We start from the raw sequence: 16,898 nt of genomic DNA, 5'->3' as shown, positions 1-16,898 counted from the left end.
TAAATATTTTTGTGAAAACGATACGAGTGTTATTCAAAATGAAATTTTTTCTTTAAGTAAGTGTATAAATTGCAACCAAAATATGACCATGCACAATATAATTAATTATATTTTATTATATAAATATATATTTATGTTAATTAAATGATTTAGATTTAACACCAGTCACAGAGACAACAATGCAGAAAACTACATGTTTTCACTGCGAACAGGGATCTAATGTGACCCAACTGTTTGCTATGAGTTCACAAACATTGAACATATCGTGCAATTCTGTACATTTCGAGCATAAGGTATTGAAATACCACATAACATACCTGGACTATCCGGAAACATTAAAAACTAACAATGCACCATCATACTTAATCAATCTAAATGGTTATTATATATATATATATATATATACTGTATATATTTGTTTATTGTAAATATATATTGAATTTAATTGTATAACAATTTAAGGTAATTCAATATTTATGATGAGAGGTAAAGTACCGAGAGGTGTGTGTTCCGGATCCACATTTCAATTGCTTGAGTTCTATACGGCAACCGATCATAACGGGTGTTCGTCGACCAACGGTCTCGACAAGAAAGTGTCCATTTATTCCTCACTGGAAATCAATGGATCCCATTGTACGGCACAGTGTCACGGATCAACTACTGTCACTTATGAACCGCCCATTAAAAATATCCCCTAATTCTAACTAATTGTATTGATTTATTAATAACTTAATACTAATGTATGTATTTTCTAAATATAATTTTCTAGTTATATTAATTTATATATTAATATACATCATAAAAAACATATTAAAATATTATCATTTATATTGCATTCAAATATTCAATCATAACTTATCGATATATTTAAACAATGCCAATACATTTAAATAAATTGAATTACTTTTATTTTTTTGTATTTTTTATAATTAGACATATATTTAGTATAGACGTATATTTAGACATACTGTAGTTCAATAGTGTACATAATGTTTATTATATTATATATATATTCATATTATTTAGTTATTATTTAGTAAAAATATAATATAAATGATATAATACTGTGTAATACTGTATAATACAGTACTGTATGTTAATATTGATTTATCATTAACTATAGACACACTGTTATATTGACTATAAATTTACAGAACATTAAACATACGGACAATCATTAAAACAATCAATTAGTATATAATATGAGAACACCTGCGAACCGGTTGCGCATGCGTTGAGTCGACGTAAACATTCAATAAAATTAAACTAAATATATATTTATTTAATTAATTGATTTATCTATTGGTTTGTCGTTTAAAATGATTTATTCAAATAAATCAAATACAATGTAATTGTCATTCAATAATATTGTCGATTGTCATCACTGTATGTATTATATCTATTGATGACATTTGACATACATATCAATTCAATTGACTGACTCTTATGTTATGACAAACAATACATTGAATATCCTGTGAATCAAATCAATGATCAATGTTTGGTATGTATGGTATAAATGATATAAATATTACAATTTAATATTAATTAGTTTTTTGCAATAAATATAATATAATATTTTAATAATACTATAGTTAAAAATAGAGTATAAATGTTGGCATTAAATTGACATATAATTATTATTTTGATTATATTATTTGATCAAATATTATATAATATTTTAATAATAATAAAATATTGAGTTGTGTTTACATAAATTAATTAATATGAAGGTTAGGTTAATTGACAATACATTTACAATTTATAATACGATATAATATTTATATAATGATAAATTTATAAACTAACTTATATTAGATCAACAATTTATTTTTATTATGATTAATCATAATTATAAACATGATATACTTTATAATACATAGTAATGATTAATAAAATTGTTATCTATTAATAATGCAATGATTAATAAATTTTTAATCAAATTATATAACACTTTGTCAACAATTTTTACAAACATATTATTAATGTGTATTTTATTTTTTAATTACAGATATTCAAATGTAACGATAATTATTAAATAAGATTTGAATATTTTGGTAGAAATTTTGAGCTTTAATTTGAGATCAATTAATGATAAATAATATAATTTTAATTATTGTGGAAATGTCTGATTTATCATTGTTTGGTTGGCAGTGTGTGTATGTGTTATCCATGTATTTGGGAACTTTTGTGTCATATCTCATACCTATAGTATTGATAACTCGACAACAAAAACAAGAGCAAAGCACCGGTAACTCAAAACATAGCGGACTGTCCAACAATGTTAAGACACAGCGTATACTATCGATCTGTAACTGTTTGAGTGCCGGTATTTTTATCGGCATTTGTTTCTTGAATCTCATACCATATGTTGACGAAGAGTTTCAAATGCTTTTCAATGAAGCCAAATATCAGGTGATGTTCCCAATAGGTATGTTCACCACTATATTAGGCCTATTCCTTGTTCTCGTTCTCGAGACACTCGTGATGGGCTGTCGGTCTAACTCAAGTAATCCAGTATTACATTTGGATGAAGAAGAAGAATTAAGTGTATGTTATTGTATATAAATTATTAATTTTTTGGTTAATTTATTAAATTTCTTACATATGATTAGCACGATTTCCATAATGATGAACAAACACAGGAACTCCTATCAGCCACACATAACATCAGCGATAAGGAGTCCAACAATGAGTTTATTGTCAGCAATAACTGTAATAACGGAAGTACTGTCCAAAGTCATAGTCATAGCCATTATCATTCACACTCTCATAATTCATTTCACTCGCATTCACACGATTTCAATATTGAAAACACTTCCAAATCAAGTATTTCTTTCTTTATATTGATGTTTGCGACGAGTGTTCACTCAGTTTTTGAAGGTTTGCTAAAAATATTAATTATTTGAATAATTTTTTTTATTAATAAATCCTATTATTTATGTTAATTGATAGGTCTGGCACTTGGTCTTCAAAAAGATGCCACGAAAGCCATGCATTTATTTATCGGTATTTTAATACACGAGTGTTTGGTTGCATTTGCTTTGGGTCTCAACTCTGCGCGAAACGAGTGTTCAGTCAAGACTAATGTTAAGTTTTCGGTTGTTTTTTCATTGACAATACCTATTGGAATAGTGATGGGTGTCGTGTTGGGCATCACACCTGGTCTTGTAGGCCGATCCATATCAGCTCTGTTTCAGGGGTTGGCTGCCGGCACTTTCATTCACGTAACCTTTCATGAGTTAATACCATCCGAGTTTTTAATGGACACTTCGGATGGAAGTGATAATAGTAATCACAAACAAAAACTATTTAAGATATTTCTACTTTTTATGGGTTTTATGTTTATGGCACTCATGACTTTGTTTACCAGTGATTCACATTAGTAGACACTTATATGTTGTAAAATACTGGAATATGATTTAATTAATGGTTATTTGAAACTATTTTAATTATAAATAGAAAATATCGATAAACTATTTGAATTGCATTTCATTGTCTTTAATTTATTGTAATATATTTTGAATTATTGTATTTTTCACAGTTTAAATTAAAAGTATAGTTTATTTATTTATAAATTTTGAATTACATTGTAGATTATAACTTAGTTTTATTTATTTATTTAACCTTAATTTATTATTATGTTAAAATTTTCTTACTACGTTAATTAATTTACATTACATTATGAATTGTTATAAAGATAAAGATTACCGTAAAATCGTGTTTTACCCCATATGGAAATAAAAAAATATGAAAAAATAACATTTTCATATAATAAAAAACTCGCATTTTTTACCACCCCTGGTAAATTAAACGAGTCTGGGGAAAAGCAAAATTGGGGGAATATAGAACTGTATTGACCGATAATTAACAGTAATTTATTAAAACCGGTATATTTAGATATTACCCGTAATTAATTTATTAATTATAACAGTGTTTAACAATAAATGGCATTTGTATACATTTACAGTTTTTTACATATTATATTCAAAGGGGTTGGAACAACTAGAGACGTCCAAATACAAGGGGTGGGAAATCTTGAAAATATATAAAAACGGGGAAATTATTATTCAAAGTAAAAAACTATATTTTTCATATATTACAAAACTCGCATTATTCCAGTGACTTACATATTTTCATATGGGGAAAATATAAGATTTAACGGTAATAATAAAACTAATATTTTATATTATAATGTTCACATTTTATTACAATTACCATAAATTATTGATAAATGTTATTATTAAGGCACTATTTTTCTAAAATAATTAACATTTATTATATTTTATATGTTTAACAAATATATTTTAATTATATTTTATGATTTTAGTTAAAAAATGTTTTAAATATATTATAAATTTGAAATTGTAAAATATTAAAATGAATTTTATTACATAATATTTGCAATTTTCCTGTAAGCTTTTATCATCAACTTATCAGTAAATATTTTTTTAATATTTTCAAAATCTAATATATTATTTTGTGAATCGTCTCATTTATATTATATTATATTAGTTTGTTGAAAATTTAGGTCATTTTAATTTTAATATTATAATTATTTTGTATATTTACTAAAGATACTGTATTTGATTACAAATTGATAATTTATGTTCAACCGTAAAGTCTTGTTAATAAAAAAAATTATTAAATTATTTTGTATTTGGATATGATTTAAATAAACAATTTTTTTAAAATTGTATAAAATTGATTAAAATTTAATTCATAAATACTAAAGTTTAAAAATATAAGTTTATTACCAAATTTTAAAGGTGAAATAAGTAATATTAATTCAAGTTATAGTAATTTAACTAAAAAATTGTATGCATGACACAGATGATTTTGGAAAAATACAATTTTGCAATATTATATCAGATATAAAATTATAGAAACATAAAACTACTTTGAATTATTTTATTTATCATTTATTCATCACTATTTTATACAGTATCTTAAAACAATTTGTTAAAATTGTTATCACAAAATACGCTATGATTTAATTTTAAAAATTAATTAAAATTTACGAAACATTTAAATTTGATTTTTTTTATATTTTTTATTAATTAAAATAAAACTATAAAAGAAAGTGATCTCAATGTTAGCCAAATTTTTAATTTTATTTTTAATTTTCTAGTAATATTTTTTGTATGGATATAATAGCATATAAATAATTAATCTTTAAAAATTTTCAAATCAATTTGCATGTATTTACAATAGTATTAATATCAAAATACTTTGTGTTCAAAATGATTAAGGTATATAGATTTTTAATAACTTTTTTTATTTCTTAAATAATATATCATTTTGATTGATTACATATTAAAAGTGTAATTTATAATAAAAATCACAAAATTATATAATATTTAAATAATTATACATTAATTGAATGAAGTTTTTTAATATTGTTTTATTTTAGGCAATCGTAATATTATTATTTGTATGTCAGTGTCGTTCTCAACAATCCATTCATAACTTATTCAAACCAATATCTCCATTGCCATCACTGAAACCTTTATCATTGTCTGTACCACAACCAGCAGCTATTGTTAAAGAAGTGGTTGAACCAGAGGCACATGTGGTGTATTCACAAGAAATACTTCCCGTTCAGAATGGAGAACCACAACAGATTGGTCTTCAAGCTCGAGCTGGTCCTCAAGTAATTCAATTGAAAGCAGACGATGTTCCCATTGTAGTCCACTTCCAGACTTCATCAGCACCTGTTCAGGTCCAACAATCACACCTTCCATCTCAACCTGAAGAAGTGACTATCACTCGTTCAGAGGAACAGCCACACCGTGTCATACATGAAGTGATCCGACCGGTCATTCAAGAGGTACGTGAAATCATTCAACCATACCGTCGCGTTACTCAAGAAGTGCGACCGGTTGAAGAAGCTGTACATACAAATGTTGCCGCAGGCGCTGCACCCGCATCTGCAGTAGAAGCAGATCCAGTATCGTCTGCTGTATCCATTCCTAATCCTTTACAAAACTTACAACCTTTGGCACCGGCATCTGTAACAGCACTGACTGACTCTTATATTCAACAGTTTATTGAAAAACTCAGAGCCAGAACTCAACTTCCAGTCGGGACGGCCGACGCACCGGCAGTTAATATTGCTCCTGTTGTTAACCAACCTATTGTCCAGACACTGACACATAAACCAATTCAATCGACATTGAATTTAAACAGAGGTGCCGTACAATTTAGCAGAAAATATCATAAGTAATAATTTCTATAACTTGTAATGTATTTTATTAAATACATTTTTATATACATTACCAGTAATTATAAGTTTAAGATTTATATAAATTTGATTTTATTCAAAGTTTATGTTACTATAAAATTAATAAATAATATTATTATAATAAATAAAGGAATGACAAAACAAATTATTATTTTATAAAATTTGATTTTTCTTTAGTAATACTCTAAATAAACGCTGCGATGAAATGAATATAATGAATGGCTTATCGAGTATTAAATTCTGAAAAAATTCATTCAAAAAAATAGATAAATTGATGAATTGTTGCAATAGTTTCAGTCAACCTTTCATTTACGATTAATATTGTAATGTTAAAGTATGACAACAATTAGTCAACTTAACTATATTTTTGAATGAATTTTATCAAAGTCTAATATATATCTATAGATTATAGTATATAATTTATATATATTTTTTGTCACAATGAAAATATATTAGTGATATAATATCACAAATTAATAAAATAATATTTGCTATATAAAAGTAAAATGATTCATAAAAAATAGATTATAAAATAATTATTTAAATATAATATAATTTTTTTTAATTTAAAACCCATAAAATTATTGATATTATTATTTTCACAATTCTTGAAAATTATTTTGTTATAATTAATTGCATTGTTTTAGTATTTTTCAATTCATTAATTAAGATTTGTTTAAATGTTTCTTAAATATACAGTATTATTATATATTTTAATTATTAAATATTATTAAATAATTTATGTAAACTGTAATAATATGTTAGTTTATAAAAGCATATCCAACACAATTGTCACATTCAGATTTGAAAACACATTTACAATCAGCTAATCGACGCCAATATCCCGGTGCGCACTGACACACGTCTCTGATACATGCTTTTGATGTATTGGAAACTGTGGGACAGCCGCACACATCAGGAGTTAATGTACCGCACTTTACGTTTGTATCTATTGGTCCGCCACGACATTTACCATTAAGTTGTGTTTGACAATTGACCAGGGCTAGATTTTTTACACCTATATTCATTATAATTCACATATAAAGTGCATTAAATACAATATTTATAATATATCGATGAAAAATAAATAAATTTTAATTAATGGCTTAATAACATATTGTAGCGCAAAATTGTTATATAAATATAATTTATAATAATTTAGTATATTTTTGTATTAACTATACTTACTGGGACAGCACTGCAATGGTATACAATTGCCTCCGTATTTGTCTAATACCGAGCCTTTAGGACAAACTTTGAAACAACCGATTTCACAATTTAATGACAAACAACACGATGGTATTGGATCAGCACATGTGGCCGGACAGGGATTACGACAACAACATTGCGTACCATTTGTACACTTGAATAAACCACAGGCTATTTCAAAGATTATCAATTGATTATATTAATAATTTTAAATTATGCAAACAACTAACCAGCAGTACATCCATTTTGAATATCAATTTGTGGGGTTACCTGTAATTGTATTAAATTTAATATATTTGCTATAATTAAAATAATTATTAAATGTTTTAACATTGTCATTTTTATATTCTGTTCTAAAATAAATAAATTTGTTTTTAGTATATAATTTATAATTAATAAAAATTTAGTAGTTTTTATGATAAAATGTATTGTTTTAAAACATATTTATCAAAATATGTTTTATTTTTTAATATCCTAATTGTATTTACTATTTTCATATACTAATATATCAAACACATGTACATGTACTGTAGTTAATGCAATATCAATAATTGTTTAAATTAAAATTATATAATCTAAATGATTTTGTTTAAATTATTTAATATAGTTAATACAAATAACTTCATAAAAATCTATGCATTTAATATAATTTTTATGGATAATTTAATATAAAAAAGATTTATTAAAAATTTTTAATGATAACTTTTCAATAAATTATCAAGATAAGATCAAATTATTAAAATAAATTAGTTAGAATTATATGAATTATTCTAATTTACGAATTTGGCAAATATTTTCTTAAAATTAATTATTATTATAAAATTATGATATAATTTATATTTAATATATTAGATATATAATATCACTGAGCATTTGCGGCTTCTCTATCAATTAAAATTATTAACATTAAAAATTATTTATTTTTTTTAAATTAGATATTACAAACTATTAAATTTATAAAAATAGTACTTATTATTGATATGTAAATTCTAATACTAAATATTATAGTAAAGTATAATTTTTATGACATCAATATTATAAATATTTAAAAAAAATTCATTATAAATAAAACTTAAACAATTAGATTATAATTAAAATGTTATAAAATCTATAAATAATTATAAAATATTATAGATTTGTATTAAAAATTTATTGTTGATTTCAATATCTATGTTACTTTATTTATATGTGTACATTGTACAGGTATTTAAACTATTTTAAATAATTATATCTTGTTTTTAGCAAACTAAAATTTTATTTCAATAAATAATTATCCAGTAATAATTTTTTACGATTAAAATACATTGTGATTAAGTACAGTATGTTACCTTGAGTATAGTATTTTATGACTTAATGTTTGCATTATATGATTTTGTTTTTATATTAATTTAGTTTATTTTAAAATTATATAAAAAATTGAGATGAAAAGAGATATTAGTGAAAATAACATAATAATTAAGGCCATCAATTATAAGTATGACATTTTTTATGATATTTTTAGTTAAATCATTTTTATATTTATAAAATACAAGTATTATATTTAGTAATAGTATAAAAATAATATAATATTACAATTTTTACAATTTAATTATAGCAATAAAAATTCTAAACATATCTTTATCTTATATAAACTGATTATTTATATTAAAAATATTATTAGTTATAGACTTATAGAATCTTAAGAATAAAGATTATAATTTTCAGTAACATTAAGTATAACTTATAGCCTATATATAAGTTATAGCCTATAACTTATAAGTAAATAAAATTAATAAAATAGATAATTTTTCATTGAAATACTATGCAATTACATTAAAATTGATTGCCATTTTGAACATGAAAATTGTACAGTACAAATTAAATTTCAATGTCACAAATAAATTATTGACAATAGCTTAAAGGTAATTAAGTAAATCATTAAATATAGTATTATAAATATATAAATATTATTAACAGATTTATTTATTCTGACTTTTTTCAAACTGTTTTTATGTTTACAATTTGTAAATTTCAAACACAAAAATATAATTTATATGTAATTATATACAGTTTAAATAAATCAAATATTTAATATGAACAATTATTATATATATTTTTTGATCTTATTTAATTTATTTATTAAACTTTTATCAAGTAAGTATAATTGTTTATTTATTAAATTTTGTATTATATTATAATTGATATTAAAATTGATATACAATGTATAGAGCAAACAACTGTACCTTTATTAAAATTAATTGACGGCCGGAGTATCCCAATGATAGGATTGGGAACATTCACGATAACCGATGAAAAATTAATTAAAAGTGTTATTAAAGATGGACTAGAAATTGGTTACAATCATATCGATACTTCATATTTTTATATGAATGAACAATATATTGGCCAACAATTGCGCCAAATATTTTCGCGACCTAACAGTCCTATTAAGAGACGGCATATATTTGTTACTAGTAAACTGTGGAATACATATCATAGCCGTAAAAAAGTGACGGAAGGCCTCATGTTATCATTGAAACGATTAAATATAAAATATTTGGATTTATTTTTAATACATTTTCCCTTTGGATTTGAAGAAGGGGGTGAAGACCTACCCCTCACACCTGAAAACACTTCACGTGACTCTAATATATCAGTAGTGGAAACCTGGAAGGGTATGGAAGATGTCTATAGAAAAGGATTAGTTAAGAGCATTGGTGTCTCTAATTTCAATGTGGATCAGTTGTGTCGACTCATCACTCAGTGTCAGATCAAACCTGTCGTAAATCAGGTACTGTATGATCAATGCTTTAATTTATTTTAAATATTATAAATCATACTAATATTGCCACACATTTTACTATTACTATTTTAAATGATATATAGTTTTGGCTTTAATTATACAAATATAAAACTACTATATTTTTAAGTAACAAAATTATAAAAATATTTTTAAAATTTAATTTGAAAAATTATCTTATTTTATACTTTAAAGCTCTAACATTATAAACATTATATTTTACTAAAATACAGTAAATAATATTTATGAAAGAATTTATATAAGTTTACTACAAAATGTTTTTAGTATAATATTTAGATAATTTTTGACATTTACAGTGTGTAAACAATTTTTTAATCAATAATTTATTTGTTTATAATTAAAGAGTATTTTACACATAAATACATACATTAATACTAAATTTTGTAATATTTATATTGTATTATCAATAGATTGAAATAAATCCTTATTTAACTGAAGAAGATTTGGTATCATTTTGTCAAAGTCGTGGCATTCAAGTGGTAGCGTATAGTCCGCTGTCAAAGGCTAACCAAACACTGCTAAACGAACCGATTTTAGTAAATATATCCAATAAATACAATAAAACAGTGGCTCAGGTAATCATGAGATGGCTTTTACAAAGAGATATAGTTGTCGTCCCGGGAACTACTAAAAGGTCACGACTGGTTGAAAACTTTAATATACTTGACTTCAAACTCACTAAAAATGAAATGAAATCTATTTCAGGACTTAATAAAAATTGGCGAAAAACTGATTTCAATATCGCGAGGTTTAATAGTGAATATCCTTATAATAATATGGGATTTTTATCATAACAATCTGATATTAATAATATTAATGTATTGTTCTTACAAATAATAATTAAATATAAGTATTAGTATTTTAATTATTTATTAAAGTAAAAAATTTATTTATTTAATTATATTAAACTATGATATAATATATATATACTGTATATTAGAATGATGAATAAAATTTTACAAAACTGATTATTATTAAATAATTATAATTAATTTATACATAGGTATCACATTTTGTATAATTGTGTACTATATAGTATAATAAATGTATAGTATTATGTCACATTAATATAGTATTACAATAGCTATAGTTTATAGATATGGGGATCCAATAGTATAATAATACAGTTAAATTTATATAGAAATTTATTCCTGAAAAATTTTCTAGAAACTTTCTCACAGAAATTTATTAGAAACTTGCTATTTGCCCATTTGATTTAAACATCTTAAATATATATTAGGCGTTATTCACATATTACGTTCGCACTTGAGGGGAGGGGGGTTAGCAAAAGCGAACTTTTGCGAACGAGGGGGAGGGGAGGGGTAGAGACTTTAAGAACGTTCGCGTTTAGATAATATCTTATTTCTTGTGATGGGGGGGGGGTAGCGGTTAGGGATAAGCGAACGTAATTTTTTTAAATGACTACATGCGAACAATTGCGAACATAGGGGAGGGAGGGGGTCTAGATTTCTTAAAAAGTGCAAACGTAATATGTGAACCACGCCTTATTGAATATATAATCTAATAAAATAACAACTTATTAATGCAATATAGTGTCAATAAATATGATTTAAGTAAAAAAATTAGTTTAACAAATAATTTTAATATAAATAGTTTGTTCATTTAATGTGTAAAATTTAATGACTCATTATGTTAAATGCAAAATAACATAATTATAATTTTTGTAAAAATATTTATTTTTATAATCATGTGAATAAAAATTTGTTTAACATTTTTCTTTGAGTTTTTTAAGAATGTTTATTAAAATTAAAAAATTTACTTGAAAAATTATTATCTTTATAATATCAGCTTATAAAATTTTTTATTATTTTTATAAAAATTGTTTTTACAATATATAAATATAGTGTTATAATTGTAATGTTTAAATTAATATTTTAATCATGATATTACTAAATGCATTATAAAGTGATAAATGCATAATGTAATAATAATTATATAATTTATACATCAATATACTATTCTGTATATTATAGATTTAATTTTTCCATCTATAAATACAAATTATTTATACTAGTATACAGTATATATATATATATAAAGTAAAAAAGTACTTACAGTACAATATATAAATAATATATAAATTAGATTTAATGATTAACATAAATAACATTTTATAATTGGTTTTGATGTTAATTCATGATTTTCCTATTATTTTTTTGTATTCCATTATTTCCGGGAATGCAAATCAAACATTAAAAACATATAAATCTCTTATAAATAAAAACTATAAAATTATTTTTTAATTGTATTGCATATAAATAAATGTTATACAAATGTCAAGCATTTTATTTTTACTTCTATGTTTTACAACAAAAAATTAGTTCACTATTTAAATGCATTTATTATAAATACGAATCGTGTCTAACATTAGTGAAAACTAAGTAAACTTTTATTGAAGATTTTTATTGCTTTTTAATATTTATTAAAAAACCATATAATTATTATGCATTAAACATAAATTATAAATGAGATCAAAATATACTGAATATCTTTAATTAAGTCACAAATATACAATTAGAAACAAATATATACAAACTGTTTATAGCATTTTATAACATTTAGTAAACTCATTGATTACTATATAAATTTTAAAATATAAACAGCTATTTTTAATTCATTCAATAGATTATATACAATATATTGTAGAAACGTGTCTAAAATATTTAGATAGATATTATTAAGTAATAAATATTGAATTATAATAACGTAAATATTATACTATGTTGTTAAGGGAATTGCCTGAACTTACTTTAATAAATCATAATACTAACAAAACTAATTTAGTATATTTTTATTACGTTATATTGTTGATTAAAAAATTAATAATTGATAATTTAGTTTAATCAATGTTTGTGCTACTAAATAATTACATATTATTCCTATTATAAATTCGTTATAACATTTATTTATTTAAATCATTATATCATATTTTATTTAAATGTTTTGGTTATTAAATAAAATAATTAATATAAGTTATAAAATACTATATAGTATAATCTAGTCTATATTTATATTTGTGACTAACTATATAATCTTACAATTAAATATTAAATTTATTTTAAAAATTATATATATATATATATATACCAAATTGATGTGAACTATAAATTAAAATTAATAGTTTTGAATAAAAGTTAGTGTTTTTTATTACAAGTTTTTTATTCAAGATTTCAATTTAAAAACTGTTTCAACATTAAGTTGTATCTTAAATATACATTTAAATGTATATAAAAAACAAATTATTATTCAATAGCCAACATTAATCTAAATAACTTTCAACATGTATTATATGAAATTATTTTGTTGTTGTTATTGTTGTTTAACATTAAGTTAAAAAAGTTTGTTGAGTTATGAAGTTGTCTATGTCCTGGAATTTTATTTACAATTTTTGTGAATAATTATTACAAACACTTATATTGTCTGACAATTTCATAATTTTCAAAAATATTTTTAAACATTAATATGCAATTCATATTATCATATATCATAAAATACTATGTTTTATGTTGCAAACAATTGGATTATTTTAATTTATTTTAATATAATAATTTGTTAAATATGCTTTAATATATGAAATATTATTTTAAAATAGTAGTATTAATTTAATCACATTTATTACTATTATGTATTACAAAGTAAGTAAATTACTTTAAATATATATTTTTTGTATTTGTATAAAATGTTTCGGTATTTGTTATATTTGAATAAATTAATAGATGTAAGATATAAGTGATGACCACATTAGTAAATGAAACCAAAAGATTAATTATAGGTATGAAATAGCTATTATTAACTAATTAGCAATTATTAATGTGGTCATAACTTTAATTTTAACTAATTTTTAAATATAATTTTCAAATATAAAAATTCTATAACAAACTCAGTTTAAATTTTGATTTTTTTCAAAATTATTGAAATTAATTTAATAGATGTGGTGGAAATTAATTTGTGTACTTATATACTGTGGAAATATATCTGCTATTTATTACAACAGCCGTATAATCCCAGCCGCTGTCAACACAAAACATACGGTTCAATACTCAGACTATAATCTACCCGTGCCTTACACAACACGTCGGCCACACCTAATACAAGTGGACAGCACTCAAACATCTTTTCTCATACAATTCAAGTCGATATCCAGTAATCTAACTGTCACTCAACGACATGAGTCTGCAAAAGCTATGAATATTTTACGGTCTAATAGTATGGACGCACCACATATTGTCAGTCACATCGTATCCAAACCTATTATACAAGAGATTAGAGAAGTCATAACTCCTTACAGACATGTCTTCCAAGAGGTGAGACCTGTTGTACAAGAAATACAAACAATAGTCAATAGAAAAGAAGCCGATCGTCCACTTTGGCCAACCATTCAAAACTATAGGAAACCGTTGTTTTCAAAACATATCGATTATAATATTAGTAATGTTTTAAATGAAACACAAGAGGAGTGGATGATAGACAAGAGCTTATATAGCGGTACATCCGCTCATGATTTCAAATATAAGTCACCAAACATTCAATTTCTACTAAACAAACAACATTTTATTGATAATGAAAATCTTTCAAATTATTTTTTCTATACTCTATTAAAAAAATATAAAGATTAATGTTTTGCTGTTTTATATTTTATAATTATCATATTTGTTATTAAATTATCATTTAATTATAATAATAATATATTTTGTATATTTAAGCATGCTAATAAAATAAAATTGAATAAGTTAATATTACTCTAAGTGTTCAGATCGAATTTATGAATATACGACCCCTAATTATAATGCAACAAAAATATTACATTTTATATTTTAATTTTATAATAATTATAATAGTTTAAAATAATTAATTATATTAATCAGTTATAACATATAATTATTAAAAATTTTATTAAGAGTATTAAATATAAATTGTACTATTGGTACTGTAGATAATATGTTAAACTTTTTGAAATTAATAAAATTGATATTCATTAAAGTAACACGTTTTATAATTTGACATAAAATTGTAATAATTGCTTATAAAATATCATTTAGCCCTAAAAGTATCAAAAATCAATTTTCTGAGCAGATTTTAGTAACAAATATACAAATAACTATTAAATTGTTTTTATATACAATGAGTGTATAAGTGAGTCCTAAACCAAATGATTGATTTAATGAATTCACAAATAGAGCTATTATTGAAGTTTTTGAATGTTTGAAATTAACATTACATTGAAACCCCCTATCGTTTTCTACCACGACTTTACATATAGTCCCAGTCGTAGAGTATATGTGAGATATAGACTCATACCAAATGTTGATTTTTAGATTTCAAAAATTTGTGATGAGGTATATAAGGAAATATATTGAAAAAATTTTAATAATACTTACTTTTTTATATTGAAATATTTTTAAAAAATATAATTTAAAACAAAATATTTAATATAATAAGCTAAACTATTTCTTAATATTAATGTTTTTAAATTTAACATATATTAATATTTTACAAATGTTTTCACGAACTCCTGAAAGGAGTACATATCTGCATTCTATATGTCTGTCTGTCTGTCTGTCCCACATTTTTTGTCCCACATTTTTTGTCCCACATTTTTCGAATGTTTAAATTTTGATTTCAGATTTTGATAAAGCATCAAAAATAAGCTATATGGATCAGTATTAAAATTTTGATATTTTGTCATGAACATAGAAAAAATGAATGGCGTCCAAAATTTAAAAAAAAATATTTTCTTAAATAAAGTTTAGATTTTTTTAAATCATCAAAAGTGAATTATATGGGATATGCATTTAAATTTTTATCTATTCAAGAACTTTGAGAAAATTGTAACTGAATTTTTATTTTTTATATTTATTAATTTAAATAGTTTAAGCAGGAAAATGAATTGAATTTTTTATATATGTTAAAAAATAGCGGATTTTTATTTTAAATATTACACTTAAATAACTGAAACAAAGTAACAGAATTAAAGTTGTTCTATAATTATGAATCGTTTGATACCCTAAATGACTAATTTTGAGTTTATTTTGTCAACTGAATCATTTGAAACTATAAGTAAATTGTAATTTAATATTTAATTTGGATAAGGAGTTCGTATGGAAATGCTTTCTAGAATAATATATTAATATTGCACATATTTTTTTTTTAAATTTAAAAACTTTTTCAAATTAATAAAATTGATATTCATTAAAGTAACACGTTTTATAAATTGACATAAAATTGTAATAATTCTTATAATTGCTTATAAAATATCATTTATAAAGAGTTTAAATAATTAATTATAATAAATCTTTAACACAAATTATTTATACAATGTATCAAAATAGTTAAAATGTTGTATTTGTTAAAAGTAGAGTTAAAAAAATGTTTACCTCTTTTTATTTTTTTTAAAATTTCATATTTTCTTTCATGAAATTTCTCTTTTGTTGATATCATCATTTAACTAACCAATACATATCATCATAATGTTTTAAACACATGTTAAATGTTAATTGCATATTAATTGAATAATATTATTGAATTTATCTTAATTTTGAAAACATTTTAATGTATTGAGTATTTTTTATTGTGATTTTATAAAACATATTTTTCACTCTTATGGGAGGGAAAATAAAATAATTT

The 16,898-nt window shown here is 22.7% G+C and overlaps 4 protein-coding genes across 4 annotated transcripts; 3 read left to right on the top strand and 1 right to left on the bottom strand.

The window, feature by feature from the left end:
- Positions 1-1,327: 1,327 nt before the first annotated feature.
- LOC128957564 (zinc transporter ZIP3-like) lies at positions 1,328-3,410 on the top strand. The gene is made up of 4 exons (XM_054303353.1): positions 1,328-1,504; positions 2,012-2,550; positions 2,616-2,883; positions 2,956-3,410. Exons 2-4 carry the CDS (start codon positions 2,092-2,094, stop codon positions 3,384-3,386), a joined length of 1,158 nt encoding a protein of 385 aa, XP_054159328.1. The 5' UTR covers positions 1,328-1,504; positions 2,012-2,091; the 3' UTR covers positions 3,387-3,410.
- Positions 3,411-5,198: 1,788 nt separating this feature from the next.
- Positions 5,199-6,226, top strand: LOC128957951 (uncharacterized). Its single transcript, XM_054303764.1, has 2 exons — positions 5,199-5,252; positions 5,414-6,226. Exons 1-2 carry the CDS (start codon positions 5,244-5,246, stop codon positions 6,224-6,226), a joined length of 822 nt encoding a protein of 273 aa, XP_054159739.1. The 5' UTR covers positions 5,199-5,243.
- A 779-nt stretch (positions 6,227-7,005) lies between these two features.
- On the bottom strand, positions 7,006-7,698 carry LOC128957950 (serine protease inhibitor swm-1-like). The gene is made up of 3 exons (XM_054303763.1): positions 7,677-7,698; positions 7,433-7,624; positions 7,006-7,262 (listed from the first exon to the last, which is right to left on the bottom strand). The coding sequence occupies exons 1-3, from the start codon at positions 7,696-7,698 to the stop codon at positions 7,006-7,008; spliced, it is 471 nt and encodes a 156-aa protein (XP_054159738.1).
- Positions 7,699-9,710: 2,012 nt separating this feature from the next.
- LOC128957947 (1,5-anhydro-D-fructose reductase-like) lies at positions 9,711-15,941 on the top strand. Its single transcript, XM_054303762.1, has 4 exons — positions 9,711-10,223; positions 10,664-11,001; positions 14,269-14,759; positions 15,898-15,941. Exons 1-4 carry the CDS (start codon positions 9,711-9,713, stop codon positions 15,939-15,941), a joined length of 1,386 nt encoding a protein of 461 aa, XP_054159737.1.
- The last annotated feature ends 957 nt before the right edge of the window (positions 15,942-16,898 follow it).

The sequence above is a fragment of the Oppia nitens genome, unplaced genomic scaffold, assembly GCF_028296485.1.
Source record: "Oppia nitens isolate AA-2021 unplaced genomic scaffold, nextdenovo-longstitch-racon4-pilon3 scaffold3_pilon_pilon_pilon, whole genome shotgun sequence".
In the NCBI taxonomy this organism is placed as follows: domain Eukaryota; kingdom Metazoa; phylum Arthropoda; class Arachnida; order Sarcoptiformes; family Oppiidae; genus Oppia; species Oppia nitens.
The sequence above is the reverse complement of the archived record's forward strand: the minus strand, read 5'-3'. Positions and strand labels throughout refer to the sequence as shown.